Source organism: Lemur catta, chromosome 2 (assembly GCF_020740605.2).
Source record: "Lemur catta isolate mLemCat1 chromosome 2, mLemCat1.pri, whole genome shotgun sequence".
NCBI lineage: Eukaryota > Metazoa > Chordata > Mammalia > Primates > Lemuridae > Lemur > Lemur catta.
In genome coordinates, this window is record NC_059129.1 from 145,872,450 (window position 1) to 145,893,281 (window position 20,832).

The window sequence follows — 20,832 nt, forward strand, 5'->3', positions numbered from 1 at the left end:
CCACTGGTATTAGCTGTATGATCATGGTCAAATTACTTGATCTTTCTAAGGCCTAGTTCCTTCATCTGTAAGACAGGAACAGTAACAGTACCTACCTTAAAGTGTTGTTGTGAAAACTGGAGTGGATAACACATAAAAAGTGCTTAACACAGGAGCCAAGTTGGAGCTGGCCTGGTGCCAAGTGAGGTGAATTGGCTGGTGGCTGCCATGCTCAGCTTCTTAAAGAAGGAAAAAATACTTAACACTGTTTGGCACAAGGTAGGCATTTAACAGATGTCCCCTTGTGGTTTGTATTTTATTATTGTCATTATTTGTTTTTTCTTTGTTTTGTTTGTTGTAGCAGAACATCTTTCTTGTTCATTTCAGGACGGAAATTCAGATTTAGTACTTATCCTTAAATCATTTGATGTTATTTGTCAGGGAGGGAAGATTTCCTGCACCATGTTTAGGTTTAGAATTGTGTGTGTTTTAGGTGGACTCTGCATTCTTGTTTGTTGCTGTTTCTTATTTTGTGTGCAATTATATCTATAAATGGTAATATCTTCTTCAAAAGCATCCTTAAATGAGGTTTTATGAATAATATAGCTTTATGTATAAAAATAGAATCAGTGATTTTGAGGTTTTTGTTTCATGAAACGTAACCCTTATCATATTCTTGTTTTTGTTGTTGAGACAGAGTTTTGCTCTGTCACCCCAGCTAGAGTGAAGTGGTGTCATTATGGGTCACTGCAGCCTCAAACTCCTGGGCTCAAGTCATCCTCCTGCCTCAGTCTCCCGAGTAGCTGGGACTACAGGTGTGGGCCACACCACGTCTGGCTAATTTTTCTATTTTTAGTAGAGACGGGGTCTCGCTCTGGCTCAGGCTGGTCAGGCTAGTCTCGAACTTCAGAGCTCAAGTGATCCTCCCGCCTATAGGCGTGAATCACCTCACCTGCCCTTAGCATATTCTGTCTCTCTCATTGTGTATTCCACTAGTTATCTAAAGAATTTATTTAAGAATGTAATTTTAAAAAGTTTGTGTGTACATGTGTTAGTCTGGAATATTAATTTAACCATGTGGAAGAGTCTCAAGAATGGGGGAGTTGAGGATATTATTCTAGTGAACAGAGTGTTTCCATAACATTAAATGAGAATCTCCTTCATTGACTGGCTCTTTTCACAGTAATTCTCTTTTGCAAGTTATGTTAAGAACACTCAGTTGAATAGTGAGCTGTTTTCATCAGTCTGGCTTTGCCCCTCCACAGAGGCTCTGTTCCCTTTGTAAATTACTACTGTTAAAAATCCTCCTACACAACTTGACCTCCTTTCAGAAGTCCCTGTGCTGATTTACACAGCTTGCCTTTTTGTTTTTCTCATGCCTGGTACTGAGTGACATTCCAGTCTTCTGTAGTCATTTGGTGGTGAAGAGAGTGAAACCGGAAGGGTCGGCAGCAGGTACTGGTTGGCACAAAGTATGCGGTTCAGGATTGCTCGTGATACTCGGGGAGAGAATGCCAAACACTTTAACCAAAACAATGTATTTTGTTTGTAAAATTGCAACTATGGGGCAGTAATATTCAAGTTACACGCTCTACCCTCAAATTATTTTATTTCTCATTTGTTCTTTCCAGCTCTGTTACGATCCCCTTTCATTTATCTGTCTTGTGTGAGATGTCAAAGGCCTTGAGATAGGGAGGACGGAAGAAACTGCCTGCGTTGTAAAATGTGCTTTTGTGTGTTTGCTAGCTCAGTACTTTACAGATATTTTTAATTTAGGTAAGTTGCTTGAAGATTTTTTTCTTAGTTGAAATAGGTTGAGTGCTGTGAATTCAATTTTTGGTATACTAGAAAGATACGGATGGAAGAAGCACTTTGTAGGAAGCTTCTTTGAATCAGTTGCCGTAGTTTGACTCTTTATTTTGCTTGGATGTGAAAGTTACTCTAAATGCAGGTAAATGATAGTCTACCAGTGTTTGTGTATATAATTTGTATAGTACATTATCCTTGTCATTCAAATTTAGAAACTTCTTATTAATATTTCACAAACTTAAAGAAGAATCGTAGTACAGATTCAAGATGCAGGTTATAAAAACAAGTTTTCTGATTTTCTCTTCTTGGATTTTCTTTTGGATATTATAATACTGAGGCTGAGTTTAGGAATGTGGTGGTTTTTCTTTGAACGAGAAGACAGTTCATAGTTTTATATATGTTGATTTATGTAGAATCAGCTAAATCATTGGAAATGATTTGAACTCTTAGAAAATTATATTTTAATAATAGAATTATAAACATACATAGTGTCATTTTTTCCTACTAAGCTTAATGTTTTTCATTTTTCACAGACAGACCTTTAATATATATTCCATTATTTTCTGCTTTTGAATTTAGTTTTGCTAGATTGAATTTAGTTTTGCTAGGTTATGTGTGTGTGTGTATAAATAAATATAAAACTTATGTATAGGTATTTATACTTGTACCATTCAGACTAGTTCTCATGTAAGTGTAATAAGCACTTGAGAATTTGCCGACAGGAAGTGACATTTATTGAGTACCTTATTTGTGACAGGTGCCTTTATATACTGTAAATCACTTAGTAACCACAAAACCTTGTAAAATAGTAGCCCCTCCACTTTATAGACAGGAGACTTGAGACAACTCAAGTGTCTTGCCCGAAGCCTCATGGGTATTAAGTGAAAATGAAATTAACTGAGATTGTAACTAATGTCTGGCCATTTCCAAGGCTCTGCTTTGCTTTTTCACTTTTTCCATCACATACCTGCTGCTTGCTCGGTATAAGCAAAAAATGTTTGGCTGCTAATATTAAATGAATAATTCATTATTCATCTGTGGAATCAAATTTCTTGAGATTTTATGGAACATCACTTTGTGAAAATAGATTTGTTTATTTTGTATTCAACAGTAGTTTGTAATTATAATTAAATTATTTTTATATTAAACATTTTTAATATGAAAATTTTCAAACAGATGAAACTCATCCCTCTGACTTGAGAATTTTCAAAATTTTCTCCTTAATTCATTATTTTATGGTTGTTTTTAGCTGAACTATTTTAAAGCAAACCCTCAAAACCAGCATATCATTTCTTTTTTTTTTTTTTTTTTTTTTTTTTTTTGAGACAGAGTCTCACTTTGTTACCCGGGCTAGAGTGAGTGCCGTGGCATCAGCCTAGCTCACAGCAACCTCAGACTCCTGGGCTTAAGCGATCCTACTGCCTCAGCCTCCCGAGTAGCTGGGACTACAGGCATGAGCCACCATGCCCGGCTAATTTTTTTGTATATATATTTTTAGTTGGCCAGATAATTTCTTTCTATTTTTAGTAGAGACGGGGTCTCACTCTTGCTCAGGCTGGTCTCGAACTCCTGACCTCGAGCGATCCACCCGCCTCGGCCTCCCAGAGCTAGGATTACAGGCGTGAGCCACCGGCGCCCGGCCCAGCATATCATTTCTTCTCTACTTCAATGTGTGTCTCAAAAAAATTAATCATAATACAATAATCCCGTCAAAAAATTAACCCTAATTCCTTGTTATTATCTATTATCTGGTCTATATCAGATTTCCCTGTGTCTCTCAAGAATATGCTCTTGCAGTTAATTTATTTGAATCAGGATCCAAACAAGGTCCACACATTGTATTTAGTCCTCTATGTCTCTTTTAATCTACAGCGTATATTTCATGCTATGGACTTTGAGAGCACTGGGTTAATTTCCCTGTAGAACATCTCCGTTCTGGACTTACCTTTGTCTTTTCCAGGGTGGTGGTGGTGGTTTGACTTATTTCTCTAGATTTAAAGGCTTGAATGGATTCAGGTCCAGCTATTTGACAAAGCTTTGTAAATAGTGCCATGTATTTTATGTTGACTCCTATGAGGAGGACAAACTGAAGTTCCCTCTACGGTCAAGTTCCTTATCAACTTTTTATCTCATGGTGTTATCAGTAAGGATCTTTGCCTAAATCATTTAGGTGCTACAAATTGGAGATTTTTCTAATTCTGTCATTTCTTTTACATTTATTGCCTGGAATTCTTCATGTAGAAATAAATTTTCTTCACCATCCAAACTATAGAAAAGCAGAATAGATTCTGAATTCTTTTACTTTAATTGTTTATTTTTAGAGTAAAGAGTTGGTGCTCTAGTTACCTTCAGTGCTGACAGTGACTTTGATTTTGATTTTTGGCTGTCTCAGTTTTCTTTGGTATCGTTACAAACTTGCGGATTTTCACGTCTTCTGTGTTTCAGTCGGTTTCAGTCATTCATTATTCTTGCTGGGGTTCAGGTCGTCCCACGTTTGGCCAGCTGCGCCTTTCAGTTGGCTGGAGAATTCTTTTGACATGAGCCAGTTAGTCTTTGAGAACTTTTCTTGTTTTCTGGCATAACGAGATGTCCCAAACTCATCTTGTACATTTTCTGACTTAGACTTGAATTAAGCTATTTCTCCAAGTAGCTCTGATTTCTTTTAGTGGAGAATGGTATTTAAGTGACCACAATCTAGGTGCTAGAAATGCTTATTTTTACAGGTTGTCTTTTGCTTCAAGGCTTTTTCAGCAGAAAGAACTAGGAAATATTTATTTTTTTGTGGGGGAAAATATCCATATGTTTTTACTGGTGTTTCCAATTCAGATTGGCTTTTTAAGAGTTTTCACTTAATTTTTTGATTTTATATCTCTTTTCTCTTACATTGAAAATGTTGTCACTACATTAACCCAATTGTTGGCTTTATTCTATCGTGTAGTTATACAAAATATCAATATTATTAATAATAGGACTTCTGAATGAGGATTAATATTTTTTTACAGATATTTGTCCTTGGAATAGTCTACTGGGAATGTGAAGTCTAAAATCACTTGGAAAAAATTCTTTTTCTGTGCTGTAATGTGACCAACTTGATACATTGTTAGGCTCATTCATCTCAGTTTGTTTTATATTTTCTGCAATTGCCTTTTGTTAAAATTTAATTTTTATTTAAAATAATTATATGGTTCCAGAGCTGAAACTACATACTAAAATGCATTTAGAAAAGCTTTGCTTCAATTTCTTTTTATATATATATTTCAGAATATTACGGGGGTACAAATGTTTTGGTTACATGGATTGCTTTTGTACTGCTTGAGTCAAAGTTATAAGTGTGCCCATCACTCAGATAGTGTGCATTGTACCCGTTAGGTGTGATTTCACCCATCGCTCCTCCCCCTCCCACCTTTGCTTCCATTGTGATTACGTTTTGGTTTATCCACTCAAGGAAGGTTTCTTTTTGAAGATATAATCAAGTACATGTTCTGTGTTTGTGTTTCTGCCCTATCATATAAAAGATGCTAGGACAGATACTGTTGTACTTGCTTTTTTCACTTAACTATATCTTGTGCACTGTACCATATCACAGTATAAAGAGCTTCCTCATTCCTTTTAAGGGCATCATTTTATTCCATTATGTGAATGCACCAGAATTTGTTTAACTAGTCCCCCACTGCTGGATCATTTCCAAACTTTTGCTTTTATAAACAATGCCACAGGGAACAGCCTTTTGCATTAGACATTTCACATTTTTGCTAGTGTATTTTTTGGATAGATCCACAAAAGTAGGATTCCTGTGTCAAAATATGTGTGCACGTATAGTGTTGCCAAATATTGCCAAATTCTGCTCTTTGTCTATATACTCTCCTCCTCCCCTCCAAAAAAGTATGTTGTCAAACCTGGATCTTTGCCAATTTAGTTATTGAAAAATAGCATCTTACTATTGTCTTATTTTGAAGTTTTTTATCATGAGTGAAAGTGTTCATCTTTTTGTATATTTAAGGAGATATTTACCGCTTTGTAAACTGCCTGAGGTTTTGTTTGTTTGTTTTTGCCTATTTTTCTATTGAGTTTTTGGGCTTTTTCTTCACAAATTTAGGAACTCTTTGTTAGAGAGATTATATTTCTTTCTGTGATACAAGTTGGAGATATTTTTTCCCAGTATGTTACCTGTCTTAGTACTTTACATGTTGGGTGCTTTTTTGGTATGACATAAAAGCTGTATGTAGTCAAATTTATTAACGTTTCTTTAATTGCTTTTGGATTTTGAGTCATAGTTGGGAACTTTTTACTGTTTCTGACGGGATTTATTCATTTATTCTTGTGCTTGTGTGGTTCCTTTTTTGCATCTTTTCGGTGTACAATATGATGTATGGATCCACTTTCATCTTTGCTGTCTATCTGGTTGTCCCAACATCACTTAGGAAGAAGTCCCTCTTTTCCACATTGATTTAAGACACTGATTTAAGATTTACAAATAGATCTAAAGGTCTGTTTCTGTCCTTTCTCCTCAATTTATGTCCAGGGATTTTTTTTTATTGTTCTTATGTTTTTTTTTTTTTTTTGAGACAGGGTCTTGCTCTGTCACTCAGGCTGGAGTGCAGTGGCACAATCACAGCTCACTGCAGTCTCAAACTCCTGGGCTCTCACCTCAGGAGGTGAGGATCCTCTCACCTCAGCCTCCTGAGTAGCTGGGACTACAGATGTGCATCATCATGGCTGGCTAATTTTTAAAGCTTTTTTTTTTTTTTTTTTTTTGTAGATGTGGGGTCTCACTATGTTGCCCAGGCTGGTCTCAAAAAGGTGATTTTGATTTTTTTTTTGAGACAGAGTCTTGCTCTGTGCCCTGGCTAGAGTTCAGTGATGTCGTCATAGCTCACTGCAACCTCAGATTCCTGGGCTTGTGATCCTTCTGCTTCAGCCTCCTGAGTAGCTGGGACTACAGATACTCAGATGCACTCCACTGCATCTGGCTAATTTTTCTATTTTTATTATAACAGAGACGAGGTCTTGCTCTTGCTCAGGCTGGTCTCAAACTCCCGACCTCATGCGATCCTCCCGACTCAGCTTGCCAGAGTGCTAGGATTACAGGTGTGAGCCACTGCTCCTAGCAGAACAGGTGACTTTTTTAAGTAGAGATTTTATAATTTTTAAAAGCCTTCCATGTTTATAATTTTTTTCTTGGATTACTCTGGAGTTTTTGCTGGTTTATTTTCCCCATAGGAAATAAAATTTTTTTAATTAACTTGTTCCGTTTTAGGGGAATAAAACAAAACCAAACCACTGTACTTTTAATTAGTATTTGCTTAAATTTATAAATTAAATTTGTAACTTGATTTTTTTAGGAAAAATAAGCAAAAGGTTTTGTTAACATTATAAGAGAAATCCAATTTTGAAAAACAGGTTGTTTAATGATATTCAGTATAATTTGACTTCACATTTATCTTCATGTCCTTGATAACTATAATTTTACATTGAAATTGAGTATAATTGATACATTTTGTTCAATGTAGTTATTCTAGTTTATGTAAGTATTTAAAGTGACATGGGGCTGGGCGTGGTGGCTCACACTTGTAATCCTAGCACTTTGGGATGCTGAGGCAGGAGGATTGCTGGAGGTTAGGAGTTCCAGACTAGCCTGGGCAAGAACCAGACCCCTTCTCCACAGAAAGTAGAAATATTAGCTGGGTGTAGTGGCGATCACCTGTAGTCCCATCTGCTTGGGAGGCTGAGTCAGGAGGATCACTTAAGCCCTTGTATTTCAGGTTGCAGTGAGCTATGATGATGACACTGCACTCTAACTGGGGTGACAGAGTAAGCCCCTGTCTCAAAAGTAAATAAATAAAGTGACTTAGAAGTCATAAATTAATTTTTTGTACTGTCATGAAAATGAATATAGTTGTGATGCATTGTTTCTCATGTCCTTAATCTATAGACTTTAGTGATCTAGTTAATTGGACACGTGAACTACTTGTTGGAATGAGCCTTGTTATCTTCTCAATGTTGGGAAATGTTTTCTTTCTTAAAATGTTTCTCAAAATAACAAATGAAAAGATGAGTTTGATCTTACAGAGCTAGGTAATAAGTCTGGCCAACATTACATAGCGAAAAGCAATGTGAATTCCTAGGATCCACTCTGCACTAGTGACCAAAAGTTAAATCTCTGTGAATTGAACTTATTCTTGCAGTTTAATTGAGTTCTGTCTTTCTCGTTTAAGATGTGGGTTTCCACCTTAGATAGCATTCATTGACTTTGGAGCACCAGAACAGCCTGTTCGTATTTTCTTCTAGACAGTAAGAAGATAGAGTGTAGTTTTACAGCTGTAGTTGATTTTTCTCAGAGCTGGAATAGTGTCAGGAATTTCAGACTCATTCCATCACTTAGCTACACCAAATAGTGACCTTAATATTTAGACAAAGGCTAGTACCATTTTATTTAAATACCCATCTGAGAACTTCTCGAGATTGCAGTGGATAGTACAAAACTTTTAGGGTCAATTTCGGCTTTAAGCATTTTGTCAGCTTTTACAAGCCCATTCCATTTACTCACATGTGATGTTTCATTACTCTTCTTAGAAATAATAAATCATAGTACATTGTTCCCCCCTTGTCTGTGGTTTCACTTTCCGCCATTACAGTTACCCATGGTCAACCACGGTCTGAAAATATTAAATGGAATATCCCAGAAATAAATAATTTATAAGTTTTTAAATTGTGTGACGTTCTGAGTAGCATGATGAAATCTTACGCTGCCTCACCATGTCCCACCTGGGGCATGAATCATCCCTTTGTCCCCAGTCCCTGCTCATTAATCACTTAGTAGCTGGCTCAGTTATCAGATCAACTGCTGTGGTATCACAGTGCTTGTGTTCAGGTCATCCTTGTTTTACTTAGTAATGGCCCCAAAATGCAAGAGTAGTGATGCTGACATATTGTTATAATTATTCTATTTTATAATATTGTTGGTTATTGTTGTTAATCTCTTACTGTGCCTAATTTATGAATTAAACACTATTATAGGAATATGTATATAGGAAAAAACATGGTGTATGTTTATAGGGTTTGGTACTATCTGGGGTTTCAGGCATCCACTGGGGTCTTGGAACATACGCTCTGCAGATAAAGGAGGACTGCTCTACACACTATGGTTGGAAGGCTTTGGAACTAGAACAGTTAAGTGTAGTTCTTTCATTATTCATGTGCATATACTCTTAGGTACTCTTAAATTAGTAATTATCCAAGTCTTGACCTCCCTCTAATTTAGTACAGTTTTTGGCTAGAAATGGGATAATTCACTGTTTCTTTTGTAGAAAGGACTATAGGTCACTAGATGGCCATATATTTGAACAAAGTAACAAACACTGATTAAATATGTACTCTCTGCTGTGCTATGCTAGATCCTTTTATGCATACTGTCTTATTTAATTCTCACTGTGACGTGGAGAAGTTGGTATTATCTCCATTTTTGCAGAAGAGATAACTGAGGCTGAATACCAAACAAGACTAAAACAGAAAAACATTTAGCTTATTTGCCAAAAAGGAGTCGTTTTAATATCTTATATATCAAGTAATCAAGTACTAGTTTAACCAGTCAAATATATTTATTAGTCCTATTTTATGTTTGAGGGAAACTGAGTGGATACAAAGAGCCCTATGTAAGCTTTTGTATTAATATATATTTTATAAAGTTATGTATATTTTTGTTTCATATATGATGGTATATATTTATACTTAGATGTCCTAATGTCTAGTTTTTAGAGTGTGACTTTGTAGGAAGATGTTTATTACACAGTAAAAGTTTTAAAAGCAGAGTATAACCTGGTTATTTACACTTTATAAAAAGCTGGACTTAAGACTATTCATAGAAACATTTGCTATGATTATAGTAAGACCAAAGAGGAAACTCTGAATTGGAACCAGCATGGCTTACTAAATACAGTGATATCATTTCCTGTGTGTATGAGATATTGATTAATTGAGAGATAGATAGGATGGGGGTCAGGGGATATTGAACGAAGAGGGGGTTACCAGTTTTGTGGATCAAGGAAGTGCATTAGTCATAACGTATCTGGACTTTATCAAGGAATTCAACAGTGTCTTTCCTCATATTCTTGTGTTTAAGGACTGGATCTAAAACAATTAGATGAATTAGAAACCAGTTGATTGGTTTGTAGTCAAAGGCGGGTTGTTTTACAAACCAGATTAGCACCAAGCTAAAGCCATGTTATTTGTTAAATTAATATGAAAATGACTCAAGAATTTTAATTTTATTGGAACCTCTTGTGAATTAACAATATTAGGTCGTCACCAAAAAGCTAGTGTAATCTTAAATTGTATTAGTTATAGGTATACTATGTAGAATTAGAGTACTTACTGCTGATTAGACCATACCTGGAGTTCTGTGATCAATTCTGAGAATTGTTTTAGGGTAAGAGGTTAGAATACGAGTGTGTTTGGGAGAGAAGTGAATAAAATAGTAGATCTGAAATTATTTCAGAGGAAGAACAGTTGTAGGAAACAGAATTGGAATGTTATTCTGAAGAAGTACTAGACTTGTTCTAAATCCATGGTTCTCAACTGGGACAATTTTACCCCCCAGGGGCCATATGCCACTGTCTGGATGCTGTTTAGAGCCAGGGAAGCTCTAAGTATCCCGTAACACACAGGACAGTCCCCACAACAAAGACTTCCAACCCAAAATGTCAGTCATGATGAGGCTGAGAAACCCCTTTCTCAATCTAAACCAGTTTACCTGTGACCCATAGTAAGAAAAAAAGTCTTGTTTTACCTTGCAGCCCAGGGCGCACACAGGAATAACTAAAACTGAAATTTCATGGGACGGTACTTGCCCCGTTTCCTTACCACAGAGTGCATTGTCCCGAGTAGAAGTCTTCTGTGTTTTGCCCTATTACATTTCACTAATAAATGGAAAACATGGTCATTGATAAGCCATGGTTTGAATATAGGTATAAATGATAATAGTGGATAAAATTAAGGCCAATTGGTAAAGCCATGAGGTGAATTTTACTTTTATTTAAAGGCAGACTTTCTATATTAGGTAATGAGCTGTGTGAAGAAAGAATACATTGCTTGGCTAGACAGTGAGTTCACCGTCACTGGAGTTGTTTCAGAGGATTTTTAACTTGAGGTGTATGAATAGAATTCATGGGGCCTTTGAACTTGGATGAGAAAAGGATTACATCTTTATTTTCAATAAATAAATTTTTATTAACATCTAACTAAAATGTAGTATCTTCTTAAGAGTTTATACTACTGTCGACTTCAAAATTAGAGTTGTATGAACCTACTCTAGATCTTTAATATGTTAATAAAGAGGCATTTATTTATCACAGGTTAAAAATATTTTAATAACTGTGTTTTAATGTAGTCCTTTGTATTGTATTTTATGCCTTGAAAATTTTTTATTTTGAGCACAGATTCCCAGGCTTCGCCAGACTTCCAAAGGGTGCAGGGTACAATCACCTGTGACTCTGGACTAGATGGGTGGCTTCAGGGTTGCCTCTGTACGTCTGTACCTGTGTGCAAGTGTAGTATTGAAAGATTACAATTGAGGTATAAACATAATCTTTAATCACAAATATGATAATTGCCCTTTTGTCATGTGGGTTTAATATGTTTAATTGATCGTCCTTCAAATCCCCAGTATATGTATGTGTGGATAGGTATTAAAAGATAGTGAAAATTTGTTAAGAGTACTGTGTGGGGAAAACCTTCACTTTTGACCCCTTTCCCTCATAATGCTGACAAAGGAGGTGGGTGGATTCCTCTGCAGTGAAGTCTAGCAGCAAAGCACTGATTTAACTTGCTTTGAAAGTTGACAGGGTTATGGCCCACAAATGTTTAGCTGCTGTGAGCAGACAATTGTTAAGTAGATAATGTTGGCAGTTGTAACCAAGGCAGTTTTAAAAATGCATTGGTTTGTTGGTTTTCACAGCAGGCTGTGTTTCCTGGAAGAGAGTTTTATTTTATTTATAATGTTTAGGTATTTGAGTACTGGATGGATTCTTAGCTTTCATAAAAAGGGAGATCTGCACAAACATGCTTGCTTTCTCTCTGCTTGATAAGTATTTTAATCCAGAAAATTTTTGTTCTTCACTTGAAAGATGACCTTTTCCCACTCTCAGTGAACTTGGTCTTTCTCAGATTTGGTGATCGAGCATCAAGATGTTAGAAGTACAGTGGTTGGTTCTCATTGCACATGTATGCATTGCTATGTGTTAGAGCGTATGCCTTTATTTTTAGACAAAAAAAGATTTAATGGAGTCATTTTATTATAAAGACCAAATACACATGTGCAGGTATAGAGCAAATTCTTTTCCTGGGTGTGGATTGCATTTGCTAAGTTGCTCTCAATTGGTCACGTATCAGTTTACATTCCACAGGGTTTGCATTTCTACAGTGTCTGTGCCCTGTGGAGGTAATCCCATTTTACAGATGAGGAAATGGAGAGTAAAGATAAAGCAATTTCTATAAGTTGAATTCTTACAGAAAACTCTTGTAAAGTTGAGGAGGTCAGGAAATTATAAGGTAATGTAATTAGTGCTCATAGAAAACATAGGGTTTGTGTCCCGACCCACAGGAGTGGGGAGTGTGAGGGTAGGGCTAGGAAAAACATCCCTTGGGAATGAGTACAGTGGGCCAAGTACTCGTTAGCCTGGTGATTGCCTGGTGATGAAAGCTTAGGGCATTCCTTTGTTTTTAAAACGTTTCAGGCCTTTTGGGCGTCTTATCTGTCTTGTGAAAGTTTTAGGTAATGAAATGCCAGTATTCTTGAAATACTAGTGTTTAAAAAATAGTGTTTATACAAGTAAGATTTCAAAAACCCATATTCAAGTATTTCTTCCATCCTCTACCTAAAACTGTTAACATCTAATGTTATTACTGTTTTTCTTTTTTTTTCATGTCCTGGGCTATGATAGTTCTTTATTACTGTTTTTAACAGAAGTGTATTTAACAGAAGCAGATCAAATGACTGATAGTTTTGTGTCCTAGCAACTTGTGTGTAAAAGTGCATGTTGAAGGCATGGCTGTATTTTTTTTTTTTTTTGTTAACTTTTGCACATTTTTTTTTTCTTTACAGAGTCTTACTCTGTTGCCCAGGCTAGAGTGCTGTGGCATCAGCCTAGCTCACAGCAACCTCAAACTCCTGGGCTCAGGCAATCTTCCTGCCTTGGTCTCCCAGAGCGCTAGGATTACAGGCATGAGCCACCACACCTGGCCTATTACAAATTTAAAGTTTTGTTTTTCAGGGTTCTTATCAATTGAGAACAACCAACCACAGCTGGAAGAATTGGATCTTGTCATTGGACATTAGGATTCAAATTTGTTTTTATTATTATGTGCAAAGCACTGCATTGGATCGAGAGGGAGGACCTAGAATAATGAATAAAAGAGGTTTCCTTGTCTCAGAAAAGCTATTCTAGTGGGAGAGATTGTAAAGGAAGAAAACTTCTAATCCATGAGCACTTATTTGTGTGGCAGGTAGCATGCTAGTTGCTTTGTATATTTTGTCTAATGCTTAGAACAAGCTTATTTTTGTTTTAGAAGTGAAGAAGTTCAAGTTCACATAGACCCTACATAACTCACTTAAGGATACACCTGTCATGTTAAATGTGACCCTGTTTATGTCCTACTGCAGCCCCCCAGGTTTTCCACGGCACTGTGTGGTGCACATGCGTGTAGATATGGTCAGGGACCTTGATCATGCAGCGTATGGGGCGTGAGCTGCCTTGGAGCCCAGTGTGAGCAGGAAGAATACCTGAATTCGAATAGTCTGTCTAGGCAAGTCACTAACCTGTGAGCTTAAGACTTCTTTCTCTCATTCATTCATTCATTCAGTTTCTCCTCTAGGACCTGTTGTAAGGTCAGAGAAAAATAATTAGTATCAAACTCCCTTTAGCTGACAAAGTGCCTGTTGCGGGAGAGAGCACAGTGACGTGGGCCCGGTTGTGGCTGTGGACTGCACCTTTTTGGACCTCCTGTCCCTGTCCGTTTCCCTTTCCTCCCCCCACCCCCTTTTTCTTTTTTGTTGACTGGTGATGATAATAGTACCTAACTCTTAGTTTGCAGAGTTAAGTGTGTAACTCTTAGTACCTGGTCCATCATATATGTTAATTATAATAGTTATTGCTCGTTAGTTTGGTCACTACACACCCGATTTTCAGGTTCAGAAACTTGGTTTTATCAGTCTTTCTTAGGTTTGATAAGATTCTGTGGACTTACTCACACCAGCCAGACTTATCATTGGCTAAATAATTGAGCAGAATGTTGATCTATTAATTTATTAAGGAGATATTCTGGTAATAGGTACACTCAAGTATTCCTGTGTGTCAAACAAAATTACTTATTAACACCTTTGTAATGCAAGTGAAATTGAATCAAAGGTACTTTTTAATAGGCTACTTTATTTAGGCTTGGTAGAACCTGCAGAATTGTATCTTTAAAAACATGAACAGGAATACTGTTGTTTTTCTGTAGACAGGAATGCTACTGCTTGGTGAAGACACCTGTACCTCCTTACTCCTTTGGGTTTCTTGTCTTCCTTTTCCCTTTCCCTTTTCTGTAATGTAAATAGCTGGGCCACTTTAGTAATGGAGATTTTGTGTTTGCAATTTCATTTTTTCACTATAAAAGGTAGTAATTTTGTAAGGAATTTTCATGAAGATGATTAAGTAGACTTTCATTATCAATTCATTCTGGATTCTTTCCTTTGTGTTTTTGCTGATGTTACTGGGCATTCCCTCCCACGTTTGCCAGCCACAGATGATGCTTCTGTTTTTCCTTAGTTCTTTAATATCTGGTAGTTTGGAATTATTTGTTGACAATTATCAGGGAAACTGGTGCTTTCGTGTTTCTTGGGATCCTTCGATACACCTAGCCTTTTTTATTGTTGTCACAAATAATATAAATCTACTTTGTTAGCAAAATGAGTACCATGGAGATTAATTTGCTTTTTTGTTTTAACTTCTGTAAGGGTGAGTTTTTGGAGGAGCCAGGGGTGGTTTTACCTATTAACATTTGAGACTTTTAGTTATAAAGATGGTTCCAAGGTGGTAGTGGTGAAAGTATCAGAATCTTGGGATAAAAATATGGCTCCCATGATGAAAACGTAAATTAATACAACTAAATTTACATAGTAATTTTTGTTTTCTGAAGTTGTTTTATGAACCCTTGGAAGAAGTAGTGGACAGGGAAGAGCGGAGCCTGAAGTGGAGGATTCGCAAGTGATTCCAGAGGGGCGCATCTCGCGGTCGCAGGGAGAAGGGGTGAAGGAGAACTGGGAGACAGTGCGGCGAAGGTGTTGAGCACAGTGCTTGGCATGGAGTGCGTGCACATTGGCTGTTACTGATAGCAGCGAATTCTCATTTACAGACAAGAGTTTATGAGCATCTTTCACTTGCATTTTTAGTTCTAAAGGTTTTAGAGTTGTTAGCCCAACATTTAAAAAGGATTGTTTGAATTTGTGTGCCACTTGACCCAGAGCAGATTAAGAGGCCTTTGATATAATTTCTGAGAGACCCAAGCAGGACTTCTACTAAGACAGCTCCCATGTTGCTGACTCCTAAAGCTCTCTCAGGTCTCACCCGTAGCCATGGCCCTCCTTTACTCCAGAATCTGTGGTTCGGTGTTGTTTTCAAACATGCTTGCTCCTTTCTTTTGTGTGTTTCTCTGCCACAGCAGGGAGTGGGAAGGGCTTTTACTGCGTTGTAGGACGGTGTGGGCAAGCACAGTAAAGCTTCAGGGCTAGAACTGTGCCTGATTGTCTCATTTTCTGTTTTAATTCATACAGTTGTTAACCGCATTCTAATACAGGTTGAATAGTCCTAACCTGAAAATCTGAAATAGGAAATGCTCCAACATCTAAACCTTCTTGAGTGCTGATATGATGCCCAAAGGAAATGTTCATGGGAACTTCTTGGATTTCAGATTTTCAGGTTGGGTATGCTGAAGTATGTAATGCACATGTTCCAATATCCGAAAATATTTGAAATCGGAAACACTTCTGGTCCTAAGCATTTTGAATAAGGGATACTCAACCTGTATCCCATTTCTCCTATTTTTCCTCAAATAAATACTTCTTAGTACATGATTATTCGAAAAGAAAAGGCTGGTGGTTGGGGAAAGGTAAAGAGAGGCTTACCTGTGAGTGACTTTGAGCACCACAGGCATGATTTGACTTCTGAGAGATGAAAGCCACGGCAGAGTGTGAGGCGAAGGGCTGGCCTGTTCCCGTTGGGTTTTAGCAGGCTTTTGCTGGATGCTGGAGGTGTTTTGATGGTTACAGGCACGGGTAAGAGAAAGAAGAATCGAGGCTGGCTCCACTTGAATACCAAATCTTAAATCCTGCTTGAGGCAGTGAAAGTGACCTAGGAGTTAAAATATTCTTTGGAATTTTGTTGGGAATTGTGCTTTTTCTGTTTCAGAGGGAATAATGGGAAAGGGCATCCACAGCTGTGGGCTTCGGCCTACCTCACGGCAGGGATTGTGTGTGGAGGGGTTACTGTGTTGGAATTCAGGTGTGCTTCTCTCTACAAGTAAGGTTTTGAGGCAAATCAAAATTTCATTCATTGATTTGGGGTGAGTAGTTCATATTGAAAATTAATTACAATTATATTCTGCAAAAATTAAGTGTTTTCATTTATTCATATTTGTGGTAGGATGGGGGGGCTAACATTTCGCCCTCACTTTTAACAGACTCTGTTCTTTTAGGCTTTAGAATCTCAGAGCTGGATGGGATCTCAGGGGCAGTATAGGCATGGACTGTGGAGTCCAGTGCATCTGGGTTTTCATTCTGCATCTGCTGCATACCTTGAGTAAGGTACTCAGACTCTCAGTTTGGATGGCCAGATCTTGAAACAGCGTTTAATAATAGTATCTGTTTAACTGCACTGTTGTAAAGACATAATCAGATAATGCACGTCATGGTGTGCCTGCCTAACATTTGCTGAGGACTCAGTAGATATCAGCTGTTGGTAACTGGAGCAACTTTATAGCCATTATTTCTTTCATATGTGAGACAAGTAAGGTAAAGAGAAATTGTAAGTAACTTGTCTAGTGTCACAGATGAAACTTGATGACTGAAAACCTGTATCTTAGTTTGTGCCTCAGATGTTTGTGATAAAGAAACATTTTTTAAAAAGCGATGAATGGCCTTTTTCATTTACTGTTGTTAGAAAAAGTAAATCCCTTCAGAATGTTTTTTCAAAAATGTATCATTTTGTTTTCTTTCAGGATTTGGAATTCCATGGAGTGATGAGATTTTATTTTCAAGATAAAGCTGCTGGAAACTTTGCAACAAAATGTATTCGAGTCTCTAGTACTGCCACTACCCAGGATGTAATTGAAACTCTCGCAGAGAAATTCCGGCCTGACATGCGAATGCTGTCCTCCCCCAAATATTCCCTCTACGAAGTGCATGTCAGCGGAGGTCAGTGTATACAGGCAGGGGCTGGTAGAGGTGTGACTGTTGTGTGACTGGGCAGCCTGCTCAGGGCATGTTCATCATGTCATCGCTGGTTTGCGTCTCATCTCCCTCTTTCTGTTTTTGGAGGGACTGGGGGACTAGTCACCAGGCTGGTGAAACTGTTTTATGTCTAGGAAGTGTTCTTATAAGTCACTGGCACATATATTTGCTAGAAGTTAGAATGAATATATTAATTTTACGTATGCTTATTTCTCCAAAGATAAGTAGCATGACATTTCATAATTAAAAGTATCTAACATATTGGGGTGTCACATACATGGATGGTGTAGTATGTTCCCTACTTTTTGAGAATGTTTTTATGTAACTCTTGTGTATAAGTTTTACTGTTATGATTATAATATAATTAATTGTAACCCAGTTTAATATTATGCAGGTATGAATCATCAATCTTGTTATTTAATATATTTTTGCATTCTGAAACAGTACACTGTCATTATTCTTGGGAATAATTAGGGCATCTTGAGGAAACTTTATGTATTGAATAATTTTTCCTTGTATTAACATTAGAAATTTCAGAAGATATCTTATATAGCTTTATCAAATGGCAGCTTAAGTTGGACTCATTAGAAATGTAGAAATTTATAAAATTTTTTTATGGGTGCTTTGGAAATGTTTAATAACCTATAAAAATGCAAATTCCAATTAGGGCAGCAAATAAAGGATTACATACAACAGAAATCCAATTTGAATGCCCCTTAAGTTCTGTCCACAAACCTTTTTGAACATTATTTTTATTTACTTTAGAAGTACAAATTTCTTTGTATATTTGAAATTTGACTAAAATGTTTGTTATGTGTGGGATTTTCAGGTGTGACTAAACATTTTTTCCCCCGGGTAGTATGTAAGGCATGCCAGTTTTTTTCCCCTACTTTTTTAAGGTTATGAGGGTATCACCTTCATAAATAATACCAAGACTAAATTAGACAGTCGAGGGTGTTCTCCATTTTGGATGATTTTTCTGAGGCTGAGTATTTCCTTTGCCGTAGAGTCTTTGTCAGTAGATTATAAAGAAGAAATCACTGCCACGTCCGCCCCTTTTTTGTCGGTGCTGTTGGCTGGTTAAATGCTATCAAGGGAAGTCTGGAATGTTATGTAAGATTGTAATTTGTGAGCCAAAAATCAGATGAGTTTGATTTTTTTTTAAAGAACTTTTTTCCTTTAAATTTTCTTTATTGAATTTGTTTTTAATTAAAAGGTGAAATATATTATTTGTAAGGGGTGAAAACAAAATAAACATGTTTAAAGAAAAAGGCAATGGTATCTTCTCCACCCACTCACATGCTCTTCCACACTGTTTTTCTTAGAGCTGTGTTTTGTTTCACCTGTGCCTTGGGTATGAGGAAAACCCTAGCATGCCAGTTCTCCATCTTTTTTGGGTCACAGAACGCTTAGTGTCTTGGTAATTTTTGAATGGGACCACTAGGCCAAAGGAAATATATAGCAGTTTTTTGTTAAGTAGTTAGACAGGTTAGTAAGTATTTAACAACTAATAATCTGGTAGATACTTGAGAAAATAGTACATGTAAAATGAAAAGAAAACTAAAATTTTCATTTTATTCCTAATCACAACTACTTCCTCATGGGACAGGTGTGCCTCTTGGGCCTTGCCGGGCTCCTCAGACCCAGGGAGCCCTCATTTTCTCCTCCATACTGTTTTCCTTCTGCCTTTCTGACAGTTTTCTGCAACAACCTATATCCTTTCCTTCAAGTCCAGCCTGGTCATAAATTCTTTGGCCATCTTGTCATCGAATAACCTAACTCCAGAGTGCTCCCTTGTTTGTACTGCCTCACATGTGTTTACTGTAGTATGTTACTACTAATACTGCAGAGTCCTGTTATCCAAAGATACTTAGTACCTGTAAAAGGCCCCTTAAAGTAAACACACTTACAACTGGGATAAAATTTCATAGTAAATAGTGACCAAAAATGTTTGATGGAGACCTTTGTTTGAAAAATGAAGTCTGTGTCATATTTTACAGTGATAGTTTCAAGTATGGACTAATTGACCAAGCACAGACTTACTGCTGGGCTTTCTTGACTTTCTGTGTGAGTGTTGGGCATGACTGTGAAGAGTGGCATGGGTTCAGGACTCGAACTGAACGTTCCTCAGAACTCCTCCCACTCCTTGGAAAATCAGAACTTTCTCCCACAAGGAGCCTGTGTTATCATCATCCTTGTCAGCTGTCTCTCTGGTTATTCATTGCTCTAGCTGCCTAAACCTCATTCATCACGGGCTGAGTTTGTGCTTGGTGCAGTTTTTAATATAACTCACATCAGCGCGGTGCATTCTTGACCCTTTCTGCAAGGTGTGAAATTTCACTTTGCAGTTAGCTTGTGTGACAGTGCACTGTCATGTGCGTTTTGGTGGGGACTGACAGATGGGGGTGCTGGGCAGTGGGCAAGGTTGGGCCATGGCCAGTGGTGTTTGGACAGGGAATGGACTTTATAAGTGGTCAGTTCATTGCTGAATATTTTCATTTTATGATGACTTTTACTTGTTTACTCAACCCTGAAAGTTACGGGTCTCGTGTTACTAATGTTCAGGTTGTGAGATACCCCTCTCTGAACAGATGTTTCAGGCATTCCTGAAAAGTCTTACATTCTGCCAGGTTTTATACTAAAAGTTAGAGATTTTAAGAGAAAGATTTGGGTAGGTCACTCAAAACCTGTTTAAATTTGTGATAATGACTCAAACACGAGTTACAAGTGCTAGCATAGGGAATGGGTTTCTTTGCAGGATGAGGACGGTACCTGGGGATGTTGCCTGACTTGGGTGTGGGGCTTCCAGCCTCAGCCGTAGCCAGCTCCTGCCCCTTTGGCCGTCTCCACCTGGGAACGAGTGTCTCAGCCGGAAGGAGCAGGTGCATTCTTCAGTGACTTCTCCCCCCAGCCTCCAGCCAACTGTAGGCCTCTTGTAGGTGGTCAGGCTCTGAGGGATACCCTCAGTGGGCTGCCATGTTCCTGATCATTGTGCTTGGGAGATTTGTTATGTTTCTAATAATGAAAGAAGTATTAGGTCATTAAATATGAAATGTCTGATTTAGAATGAAAAGTTTGGTTTTTTATATATGTGACAAACAAGAAACAGTACAGTTAATCAAAGTGTGTACCTAAACTATCGACCCAGTTTAGCCATCCTGATGGTAGCTTGTTTATGCCAGCAGCAAAGAAGCCTGGAGAGCAAGTGACAATGAAATCCCGAAAGATGTTTTTCACAGCTTGTTGAGAATTGAATTTTCCTTACAAGAAGTGGTCCAAAGCCTGGAAGATGCGGTAGTCAGCTGGTCCAAGGTCTGGTGAATATAGTGGATGACAGAACGTTTCCAAGTCCAGCCTCTGTAGTTTGAGCAGCGTTGTTTGTGCAACATATGGTTGAGCAGCGTTGTCTTGCAAGAGGATTGGCCTGTCTCTGTTGACCAATCTTGGCTAATTAATCACAAGCATCCTCATCATGTCATCCAATTCGTTGCAATAGACATCCGCTATAATCGACTGACCAGGTTTCATGAAGCTGTAGTGGATAATACCTGCACTGGACCACC

At 37.6% G+C, this 20,832-nt stretch overlaps 1 protein-coding gene across 1 annotated transcript in view; it reads left to right on the forward strand.

The window, feature by feature from the left end:
* AFDN (afadin, adherens junction formation factor) overlaps positions 1 to 20,832 on the forward strand; it is a 145,031-nt gene that overhangs the window by 25,251 nt on the left and 98,948 nt on the right. The window contains 1 exon segment of the mRNA XM_045544730.1: positions 17,038 to 17,233. Coding sequence (XP_045400686.1) covers positions 17,038 to 17,233 — 196 coding nt within the window.